Below are 12,176 nucleotides of genomic sequence, written 5' to 3'. Positions count from 1 at the left end.
TATGAAAGCGACCAAACTTGTCGTCGCCCCGTGCAAAAGTGTTATGTTAAGACCTTCTTTTCTTCCTGAAAGGGAAATGGGACCCTGTCTCTGGGCATGATTCGTATGGGGAGGGGCCCTGCGGCTTCATAAATCTGCCTTTATCGTATCTTTTAATTATAAGTGCATCCTCCTTTAAGTTCGTGCTAATATGCGACTTATTTACAAGTGCATACAATATAAAACTACTGTATAAGTGTCTTACAGGTGACTAACTGAAGAAAAGAAGCAGTTTGGGAAAGTCGGTTATCAGATCCAATCTTTTTTTAAATTTAATGTTTGTTCACACACTCCTCACAGCGGTTGAAAACTTTAATGTACGTAAAGGGGAGGAAATCTGTGAATTCAAGATTTCAGATTTTATTTATAACTGAACCCTACGGCATCAGTATTATAATAACAACAAATTTAACAAAACAAACACTTAAAGGGCCTACATAAAATAAAACAGTAGTTTTACGGTCATAATAATCTGATACAAATATTTTGTAAGCTAAAAGAAAAAAGACGGTGTACATTTAGAATTAACCAGTGTTTTAAACTGGCCAGCAAATAACTCCCAGTGACAAAAAACCTATTCCTCCCAATTTTTTTTAATATTTTCGGTACAAACAATGCTAACTTAAAAAAAAGAGTACTGTCATTACTATGAATTAAACGTTGAAATGACATTACAATTGACTGTTGAAGTCATTTGGTATATATTTTACTCTGTCTTTATTTAAGTACGGGACATTCTATAATGAAATAAAATTTTCATCTCCTAAAGATGTATTATTACACAATAACAGTCCTGTTCTTGAGCTCAATATTCAAAAATATCCCTCTTTCAAAAATTAAGTTGAAAACTTTTAACAATGCTAACATCACCACAACCCAATACCTCTGATCCATACAATAATATTGGTTGAACCACAGACTCAAATAAACGTAATTGTAAATCAATACTATGCTGCAACTTCCTACATTTTTTCAACAGAGCATACATATTTTTTCTAGCTTGGTCAACCAAATACATTTTAGTTTTATTGAAGTAACCACTGTTGTTAAATTAAATTCCTCCGCATTATTACAATAAAAGGTAGCCTTATTTCGCATTTTTACACGTAAAAAAAAATACAACCTCATTTTTTATTGGAATGAACTGTAATTTTTCCAAATATAACAATATTATGACAAAACATTTAATGCAGTTTGTAAATCATTTTTAGATTCTGCAAATAACACTGTATAATCTGCATAAAGAAAACAAAAATAACTTGAAAACATTTCTGAAATATCATCATTTAGCAGGTCCTTTTGCATTGTTTGATAATTCCACTAGTCCTGAAAAAAAATAGGCATACGTGGACTAAATCATTCAAGAAAACGGGAAAATAAGATTTTCACCTTTGTCGTACACCAGTTGAGCTATAGAAAAAAATTTGATAGACATTAGCTACCTTTACACAAGATTTGGCTTTATCTATATTGTTATTTAGCCTCAAAGACTTTGTCATCAATGTTTGCTGAAGCAATTCTTTCCCTAAACACATACGATCGACAGAATCAAACGCTTTCTTGTAATCTAAAAAGGCACAATACAAAGGCACATATAGAGCAGATTGGTTTGTATATACTTTAACTTACTCCTCTTAGATTCATAATCACCATCTGCAATACAGAATTAGAAACAGACGATAAGACAGGTAAGATGATATTTTGTTAAAGTTTAAGTATCAGACGAACTGTAATAACTTTGAAATGATGTACAAAATGTTACCCCAGAGAAAGCATAGGGTGGACCCAAGTTCAAAAATATTTCTCGTCGTTTTTTTTTTTTTTTTTTTTTTTTTTCATTTTAGCTCTGATTTTCAACTTTTGATGATAAGAAAATTCCTCGATGCTTGAATTGTTCGACAACCTGCAAACCTTTACTAAACTTCATGTCCTCTTTACCTATCTTATCAAGCGCGTAAGCTACCTTTACGCAAAAACGCAGCTGCGTAGTGAAAATCTGGCAAAACCCTACACAATTAATTGGCTAGGGTCATGCAACGGAATGCTTCATACACTTCATTGCTTACTTCATATTTGTTTGAAGTACGTAAACTCCATTTTAGCGAACTCATCGGGACAAACAAGTGCTTTTTGTTTTAACCTGGTTTGTAATAAAAAAAAGCGAACCTGTTTCTTATAGACCATTATTTGTATAGCAAATGATTTATATGATTAGTTGATTTAACGTGCATTTTAAATTCACCAATTTTCTTTGTAGTGTTATAACAATTTAGGTTACAGTTTTGCAATTTTTCATAATTTCCCACTATCTGATTGTTTATTTTGTAATAATCCTGACCATGTGAAAAATTACAATCATAGCCCGTCTAGGAGGAAATTCTATAACAAAATTATAATACAGTGTTAACAATTAATAAAATGTTGGTTGAGAAATCGGAAAAAATTTCATTTTCAAGGCTAAAAGCTGTTGAATATGACTTTTTGTTAACACTGCAGAAGTAATTTCTCTCCGCATAATATTATCTTGAGCTGAGCGCGAAACTATTGTAACGGTATATAAAAAAAAAAGTATAATAGCTTCACGCTCAGCCTTTGATTCATAGATATATGTTTAATTGTACTTAAGTGTATGAAATTTATCAACTATTATTCCATAGAAAATAAAATTCAATAGAAATCCATTCATTACACCTAGTTAAATCTTACGCTATTGACACCGGCACAAGTCAACGATATTACAGTATTTGACAACCAATTCACAGTGAGATAATTATGCTCTTTCTATATAATTGGTGATTTAATATTTTCAGTGCGTATTACGTAACTAAAATTATATGTATAATTTTTCGAAAGACCTTAAACAACTTTTTAAAAATCATCAAAACAAGATTTCAGTGTAAAACTTTGGTTTTAGATGTCGTTTAGATAATATTTAGCAACAATCCCCCTACGTTTAAATACTTGGTTTTATGATGCAATATTGTTGGTACAAATCTGCCAATGCTAATGTTAAAGCCTGAAATTTTCATTTGTTTCGCACTTCGCCGTTGTGATCTCGCGCTTCGTCTTTTACGGTTTTTCTGTCATGGGAAGGCGAAAACCCGAAGCGCGAGATCAAAATGACAAAGCACGAAATGGAGTTTTTTTTTATTTTTTTTTTTTATTTTATTTTATTTTTTTTTTCTCGAAATTTTTCGCTTCACCCACCGTTTTGTTTACTTCACCATCGTGATTTTTGCACTTCACGCTTCACAATACGCAAAGTGTTCACAGCGCGAAATCACGGTGGCTTCACAGCTCGCTGTAAAGAGAGCATGAAGCGCTAAGCGCAAGATCACGATGGCAAAATGCAAAATAATTTAAAAGGAGTAAGAAAAAATTTTGCAGAATACTGTTTTAGTTGAAGAAAAGATTTAAATTTTACATTTTAACGAAGTTGACAATGCAGACGTCGATGACATTCGCCGAAAAATTTAGACCCAGAAATATACCAGAGGCCACCATTTCATACCTGTATTTCAAAATTTTCCAGGGGAGAGCCCCCCCCCCCACCCCCCCCCCCCCCCCCCCACAGTCAAGAGGGAAGTATCGTCCCTCCAATAAAAAAATTTAGACCTAAATACACCAGAGGAACCATTTCTGCCTGTATTTCAAAGATTTCCAGGAGTCCTCCTGACCGCCCCCTGACCCGGAAACCCTGCCCAACGTCTAACATGGGCAAAGGCACCCCCTCCAATACCTTTTCAGTGTTGCACCTCGGCAGTGATGTCTTCGTTCAAGACTGGTGCTCCCCCCCCCCCCCCCCCCAACACACACCCGTCAAAATTTCTGGATCCGGCCCTGTGCACGAGTGCCCTGATGTATTCTTGCAGTAAAATGTGTGATTAAAGCACTTGTTCCATACGAATTTTCGAAAAACAAAACATGGAGAAATAAGAATCTGTTTACTACTGGCTTCTTTCGACTTACTCTTGACGAAAACACATTTTCGACCGAATAACTGGCTTTAATTCTTCAAAACGAAGCTTAGAAACATGGGTCGGTCGCAATAAAATATTTGACAAAATCATAGAATTTTCTGAACAAATTTTAAATTTTTTTTTTGCTATGAACATTTATACTCCGTAACAACTTAAATAAAAAGACAACATGTACGGAAGCAATATTCATTGAAAATACACATAAGAATGTGTGTATGTAGATGGATCTTGATACTAAGTTGATAGCGAATTTGAAGCGATTTGAGAATTTTTCTCCGGATAGGCTGTTCCAGTAGCTGGAAGGCATAAAGACCAAAGTTTTTATCTTTATCTTGGCTGTCATTGCATGTTATGGCTAAATTAGAAAATGGTCTGCCTCAATGTAATGCTCATTTCATAAACGAGGACGGTATCCGTTCGATTGACAGAAACAACGAGGATGGTACCATGATACTCGTCAGAGGTATCTTTTTTTTCTACACACTGTCTTCGAAAAAAAACCTTTTAATTTTACTGTGAATCCAGGTTTTGTGAAATGAAAGTAACGGCTAACACAAGAATGACTGGGTTTTCATTTTCCTAACAAAAATTTTCCCCCTATAATCCGAAAATTATACCATCAATCGTGAAAATATATACCATCGCCTTAAAAATATCTTCATTTTCGCAGTAAAAACGTATTTTTTTCACAGTTATTCAGATATTTTAGATAGATATTTGACATGGATATAGTTAAGGTATGATCTTATACATTCAATTTCTAAAACTTTTCAAATCTTCAGTTAAATACGAATAATAACCTGTTAAAGGTGTGAATTTTTCCCGTTCACCAAACATGTCCATAAATCACACGAGGGCGGTATCGCTCACACGAGTAGGTACCCGAATAACCAGTGTGATATTTAACTGTTTCATAAAGCTTTTGCTAAAGATTGTCAGTTATATCTTTATAAAATAAATAGTCAATAGATATATCCTTAGTCATTCATTAATGATTTAATCAATGGGGAGGGCCCTAGATAATGTTGGAATAACTTTTTGCCCAACCCAATTGTATGTATTTGATTTAATGCTTGTATAAATGTGATGTATACATGTGTGAATATAAAGATATATACAATACAATATGATTAAACTAAGATTTAAGCAATACTCTTATATGTAGCTAATTCAAATTATTAATACTTTGCACGAGTTTTTAATGAAAGGTTTCTATTACTTCCTATAAATATTTGATGTTAAGTAGGAGCATGGAATGAGGGAGCATATAATATTATATGCCTTCCAGTCTCAAAAATTTGGCAAAAGAAGAACTGATTAGTTCAAATAAAGGGAAAAGCCTGCTTGAAAGGTAATTTTAATGCATTGGTAACTTGGGTCTTATACCATATTTATTGACAAGAACGTACAAATTTTTCTTGACTGTTCAACTTCCCCCCCCCCCCCCCCCCCCCCACCCCCACACACACTTCCCACCCTTCATCAACAGAACAGTACTGGAAGCTAGATAGATAACAGTGATTTTTAGACCGTGTTGGGGCCGAAATTTGGCTCCATTCCCGTATTTCTGAAAGGAATTCCCCTCAAAAATTTTTTTTTACATATCCCAACCAACAAAACCCTTTCTAGATGTACATGATAATGTAAACTGTGCCATTTAAAACATGAGGCAATGTACTTTTAAATCATTTTCTTTTTTGGTATAACATATTTATGAAAAATATTGCTTTTTTCACGACGCACTTTTTCCCCCCTTATTTTAGTGGTTACGGCGCAATTTTTCCCTCCTTACTGGCCCCGCCACCATTCCCTCAAAACACTGGATAATATACATTGGAACTATAATAATTATGTAAAACTTATACCTCAAATAAATAATGTATTTCATACTGTAAATGCATTACTAATGTATGCTCCTTTTTGTATACCATACTTTTACTTGCAACAGCATCCAAAAATAACTCCTTATATAAAATACATTATGGGAAAGCGCTCAGGGTCACTGCAAAGAATGGATCAACGGCATGGAAATACTGTAGGTGTTTTAAATGTAAATTTAAGCGTTATAAAGTGGTTTCAATTGATTTTAATGGCTGCATTTATGTAAAATTTAACGTTATGCTGTTTGAAAAATGCACAAACGGAAGAAACTATTCCTCAAAACTGTTTAAAATAACTTTGTTCCGATAGCGGAAGTTGATACGATTTACTGCAAGCGTTCCTCAACACCCGGATTTTCTTGTTTACAAAATTAAAAGGGTATTTTATTTTTTTTTCTTATTTATCTACAGATCGGAAGTTACTGAAAACTATTGATTATAACTATAGATATAACTATAACCACTCCAGGAGAACTACGTTCCAACGTAAGTCAAGTCTCATCGATATCATGTGACATACCTCAACGATGGAGCTACGGTGTCGCTTCGAATGACCTTGTTGATTCATATATTATGTGTAATTAAGCGTATATTCTACGTTTTCATAACTGAAAAGATAAGTTTGATGTGCGGAAGATATATTAGCTATTTGCAGCATTTTGCAAGATACAACGAACTAGTTACAAATACACTTATGTAAGCTACATAAATGTTGCAAGGCCGCAACGATAACAGACATTATGTGACAACGTCTCACATACAGTGTTGCAAAGTCTCAGCATCATAATTACCATTTGAACTTGTAGAAAATTCTTATGTACATCTTATCTTTACGTCGAGAACATTTCTTTGACATTTTCATAAATGACTTGATGACGTCTGGGCAAGATACAACAATTTAATCAGTATGACAAATGTATTTGTCGTTATAATAATACACATTATAGTATTACACAGGGTGGAGTAAATTCTTTGAAATGGAATAATAAAATCATGTACAATTTCAGCATGAAAATTAAAATGTAAGGTTAATGCTCTTCAATAGAAATAAGTATCTTCAGGTATTCGCTATAGAAATACTTTCATTTATATCAAATTCCATGGAATCTTGTAAGCATTGTCGATGGCTCCTACACAAAAGTGGTGCTCAGCTGAACCATTACTCTTGCAGTCAGTTTTGAAAAAGTGTATACATGTTATGCATTGTAATGTTTACATTTTACGTTAAAAGCGGATAGAGAACCTGTAACGTTTTAATAATTGGAAGAACATAATTATATTATTTTAAGCTTTACTGCATGTCTTTCTTTCTCGCCCTTTTTAAACATGCGCATTTCCTGAAAATTTCATTGCTAGTATTTTGCGTTGTTTTCATTTCCCAATTTCCTTTTTAAGTTCTCGAAACTTGTGCATTTACTAGGATAATTCAAACTTATGCAGCATATTGCATCACCCTTTTACTTTTCTTTTTCAAACATAATTCATAAAAGTCGTGCAGAGGCTCGAATCTCTTTTACTTTGTCGTTTTACTGAAACGCCATTTTCGTTTATTTAAATTGAAAGTCATCCAAAGATAAGCAATTATTATAATCTCAGACAGATTTGTATTTTACTGTGCCCCTTTCTCGCTTTTCAGTAATCTCATTAAATCCTTACTTATTTCTTCCGTCCAATCTATGTTCGCAATGGCCGATGACTTCGATTCACTTGCCTTTTCATCTATGTGCTTGAACTTTAGCTTTGGATGTGGGATTTTCATGTAAGAAATCCATCCAGTACGCTTGCAAAAAACGTTTGCTCTACCAAGAGGCCGTCCGTTTATGAAATAATGTTCGGAGGGGCACCTCGCGCTTTCCGTCACCAAGAACCTTAAAATCTTTAATTATCTCGGAGAGACGTAGAACGCTTCATTAATGTTACAAAATAGCTTATACATTCACACTTATTAGATAGTACGTACATGTGTACGCCGGTAATCAATACTGTATAGATAATCAGGATCGTAATGCATTACTTCAAGAACTTTCCACATAAATTAGCTATTTCGTAACAAATGTTTTCGGCACCATGTGCAGGCGTATTACTCATTTTGTCCGCATATAATAATTATTATTACGTCGTGCAAATGTATTAGGAACCTGAGACGTCATAACTCGTAACAATACAAGGCGCAAGTGTCCTCAGGACGAATATTTCTGTCGAGTTTGTTAACACATAACTGATTTTTTTCTTGCATATCGTATAAAAAAAGCGTTTCATTCTGACAGATCATTTTTGTTGCATACCGTATTTTACAAATAACAACAGAAATTTAAAAGCAATTAGAAATACTTCATTTGCAGTACTCATTCTTATGGCAGAGCATGCACCTACAGCGCGGGAAATGAACGTCATTACATTCAAGTGAAGCACAATAACAAAGTTCCACTTTAGTTTTATCGTTTAAAGCGTAACGGTAAGTCCTTTCCGTAAAATAACGTATTTCAGACCGACAAAATACTAATGTAAATAGGACGAAGAGAAGGTCTCAAGGTACCTGATATTGTCTAAGTTCACATATACAATACCATATAATATCAAAGCAGCGCAAGTTATCATAACCAGAACGAGAGCCATCGCATGGGGGTGCCAGATGGGTTTTGCAGGCATGGGTAAAGTCGACGGAAACGCCAGTCCGTTGTGCAAGAAATATTTTTCCTTATTATATATCTACAATAATTTCAAATGAGTTTCAATGGACTGCGATCGTGCAATATTTTTCCTTATTATATATGTGACTATAAATAGTAACAAAAAGGCGTTTAAAACGGTCATTACGGATTCTGTTTATGTATCCATAATGGTGCAGTGCGCCTCCGGCGCCATAACCATAACGGCCCCGGGTAACCAGAACGTCAGCGCGTTCTGATGTTGACGTCATGAAGTAACATTATTATGGCGATTGAAAGAGCGCTGAATCAGATCGATTGTCAAATATTGATGGCATTGTTGAGAAAAAGCAATACAAATAATTCTTTTAAGTGTTTGGAAAATATATAAAATGAAAATACCAAGATAAATATGGCGTGAACGTATATGATAAAAAAAGTCAATAAACGGCTGGTTATGTCTTCTAACCGCAATGGCACGCAAAGTTTCATAATGGTCCTCGGAATAAAGCCCTCGGGCGATTATAACACTAGACGTGCCAATATGGCAAGAAAGCACAACCCAGTCGTATATTAACTCCGAAGTAATTCTTCATGAAATGATTTTTTCAACCCTAAGTTATGCTTTATGTAAGAAAGTACAACTATCAAGGCATTTGATTTTATACAACATATAGCCTCTTATCCAAATAGTATAGAAACTGAAAAACTCCAGTAAATGCTTGAACAAATGAAAAAAAAACTTTTCTTACAAGATTATAGGTACACGTGTAATAAACAGGTAAATAGACGGGATAACGGTGTCTTTGAGTGAAAATGGCCCTAAAAGAAAATAATAGCCCTTGGGCTATTATCCCCTTGGCAGGGCCATTATTACTCAAATGCACCACTTTCCCATTTATGAAACTGTATATATTGCGGACAACGCTTTCATATCGGAGAGGAATGTTTTCTAAACGTTTAAATGGAAATAATCGCGTGATGTCCATGACGTCCACGCGCACGTTGCGACATCTATTTGACGTTTCAACTTGCGGAAAATATGAATGCGCGTCAGCTTGATTTGTTTATCAGATTTTCGGAGAAATTCTTCTCGTATGTTTCCTGTTTTTCGTAGCAGAAAGAAAATTTAGACATAAAGTAATTCCTTGGTAGTAGGTATGTAATAAAAACGTTATCAACTTTTTATGTGGATATATGCACTCGTTCTTTCGCGGATAATATTGCGCTCCTAAAGTCGCGCAATATTACTGCTGCGGGACAAGTGCATTATATCCAAAAACAAAGTCAATAACTTATAAATATTGACGTTTCAGTTTCATTTCGAGTGCGTGTCGTCAATTGTGACGTCAGTTTCATGGATGTCGTCACGTTTTTAAGTTCTTTAACTAGGACATTTTCAGCTCCACTTGGGCTAAAAAACAATTTTTATCATTGATATAATGAATTATACACATGTAGTAATTATAAAAAGATTTTTAGATTTGCATCGATAAATAAGCATTCATTCTTTATAAATTCGCGCAATATTTCTATATTTCTGCTGCAGAACGCGTACATATACCTAGATACAAATCTAATAACCTACGATTGCATGATCACTTCAGGTTTCTTAGTTGCGTCCTGTGCTTCAAAAGTATCTTTTTACACACTTAATGATAATTAAGGTGTGCGCATGCAATAGTATAAATCAACTTCGCGCCACCTCGTACATATTGCTAGTAAGATATCTTGGGGAAACCGTCAAATGATAATAAAAGAAACGAATAAAAAAAGTACTAGTACATACTTTGAACAAAATCTGATTTTCAGTCTCAGACTTGCTGGTATATTTTACTCGAATATAAGTGAGCCGTGGCATGAGAAAACCAACATAGTGGGTTTGCGACCAGCATGGATCAAGACCAGCCTGCGTATCCGCCGCGCAGTCTGGTCAGGATCCATGCTGTTCGCTTTCAAAGCCTATTGCAATGAGAGAAACCATTAGCAAACAGCATGGATTCAGACCAGACTGCGCGGATGCGCAGGCTGGTCTGGATCCATGCTGGTCGCAAACCCACTATGTTGGTTTTCTCATGGCACAGCTCAAGTATAGTATATAAGCAATACTTCGATGAGTGTCAGTAACGCTTGCCTTTGTCGCGTATAGAGTTAGTAACATCATCGGTTAGAGTGAGGAGCATGATATTTAATAAATATTGTTCGTTTATGATAAAGCCGTTGCAGTAATATATTTCTAAGATTAAAACTGACATTGCCTTTAATCGATCATTGACTGTCAGTAAGTACTGCTGTTGAAAAAGTGTATTATATTTGTTTTATTCTGGAAAATAGTAAAATGCTTCTATTTTCTAAATAACAGACAACTGTTTTTAAAATTTAAATGTTTTAATAAATTTATGCGATTACTTTTAGAATCTGAATACATGTTCAAGTCAAGACATAAGTAAATATAATAAAAGTAATTGATATATATGAAAATAATATAAGCCGTGTCATATTGAGCGATACCGTAACCAGAAGTCGTTGAGGTATGTCACATGATATCGTTGAGACATGACTTGCGTTGGAACGTAGTTCTCCCGGAGTGATAACTATAGATTTGTAGATAACACACCGATTTGTGATGATCTCCGACCTGAAGATTTGTTAAAATTACAATCTAAATCAACACTGATCAAAACCGCAGGTTAAAAAGAAATGTTTTACTTATTACATGCTTAGATAAAAGTAATAGGAGAATTTCAGACAGGTTTATTTCTTTTAACATTTTCTGAAAATTCAAAGTCATCAATACTGGGTAACTGACAGAAAAACACACATAACCTTCCATTTATGCATGCAGTCTTAAAATCGTTAAGATTAAACCTGCGGTTTTGATTTAAATTGTAGTTTTAAAAGATTTAAAAACGACGAAATCCTAGACCTGTTTACTTGCTAACAGCTGAAATTCGAATCGAGAAATATGCTACTTTGATAACATAATGCTGACATTGGAATTCTGCAATTTTGAAAAAAAAAAGAAATTTAAAGTGACCTACCATGAACACTTGCCAAAACTGTCCAAACTGCAATCAAAATGTAGAATGTCGACATTTCAGGATAATGCAGGCGAACCGTTCGTAGTAGTCCTGTTGTCTGGTGCACACTGTCGTATGAAACTATAAAACTAGAAATTCCGGTTTTACACTTTACCACTGCGCAGGTCACGTGCCTTGATTTATTACTTGAATAATTGTGCGCAGTCATTCGACAAATTTTACATAATAATATAATGTTAATCGCTTATTCACACAATCCAGTTATCTGGATCTTTCATAACAGCCCTATATTAACGTGCGGTTCTCTGCCCGTGTCACAATGGTATCATTGCAGTAAGTGTACCATTAATTGTTGGAATTACGGCTACTTTCTGTTTTAAGATATAAATATTGCCTTTAACCTTTAGCCCGCTGGCGGCAAGTGATTCTGCATTTCCGACCAGTGCAGACCAAGATCAGCCTGCACATCCGTGCATTCTGATCATGGTCTGCACTATTCGCTATTCAGTCAGTAAATTTTCCGTGAATACCCCTTTGAGTAATAAGTCGTATGGTCCAAATTGAATGATGAACAAGTCCATTTTCGAA

The 12,176-nt window shown here is 34.6% G+C and overlaps 1 protein-coding gene across 2 annotated transcripts in view; it reads right to left on the bottom strand.

Annotated features, from left to right (window-relative positions):
• Positions 1 to 12,176, bottom strand: part of LOC123554105 (dermonecrotic toxin LdSicTox-alphaIB3b-like) — a 107,845-nt gene extending 95,669 nt beyond the window's left edge. The window contains exon 1 of one of the 2 annotated variants that reach the window (XR_008371760.1): positions 11,589 to 12,176. Coding sequence is in view for 1 of the 2 variants with exons in the window: in XM_053548469.1 (XP_053404444.1) it covers positions 11,589 to 11,643 (55 nt within the window). In the remaining variant the exon portion in view is untranslated. The remainder of the gene's footprint in view (positions 1 to 11,588) is intronic. The other variant, XM_053548469.1, reaches the window with a different exon arrangement.

Source organism: Mercenaria mercenaria, chromosome 7 (assembly GCF_021730395.1).
Source record: "Mercenaria mercenaria strain notata chromosome 7, MADL_Memer_1, whole genome shotgun sequence".
In the NCBI taxonomy this organism is placed as follows: domain Eukaryota; kingdom Metazoa; phylum Mollusca; class Bivalvia; order Venerida; family Veneridae; genus Mercenaria; species Mercenaria mercenaria.
Note: the sequence above shows the minus strand (reverse complement) of the source record. Positions and strands in the feature narration are given on the sequence as shown.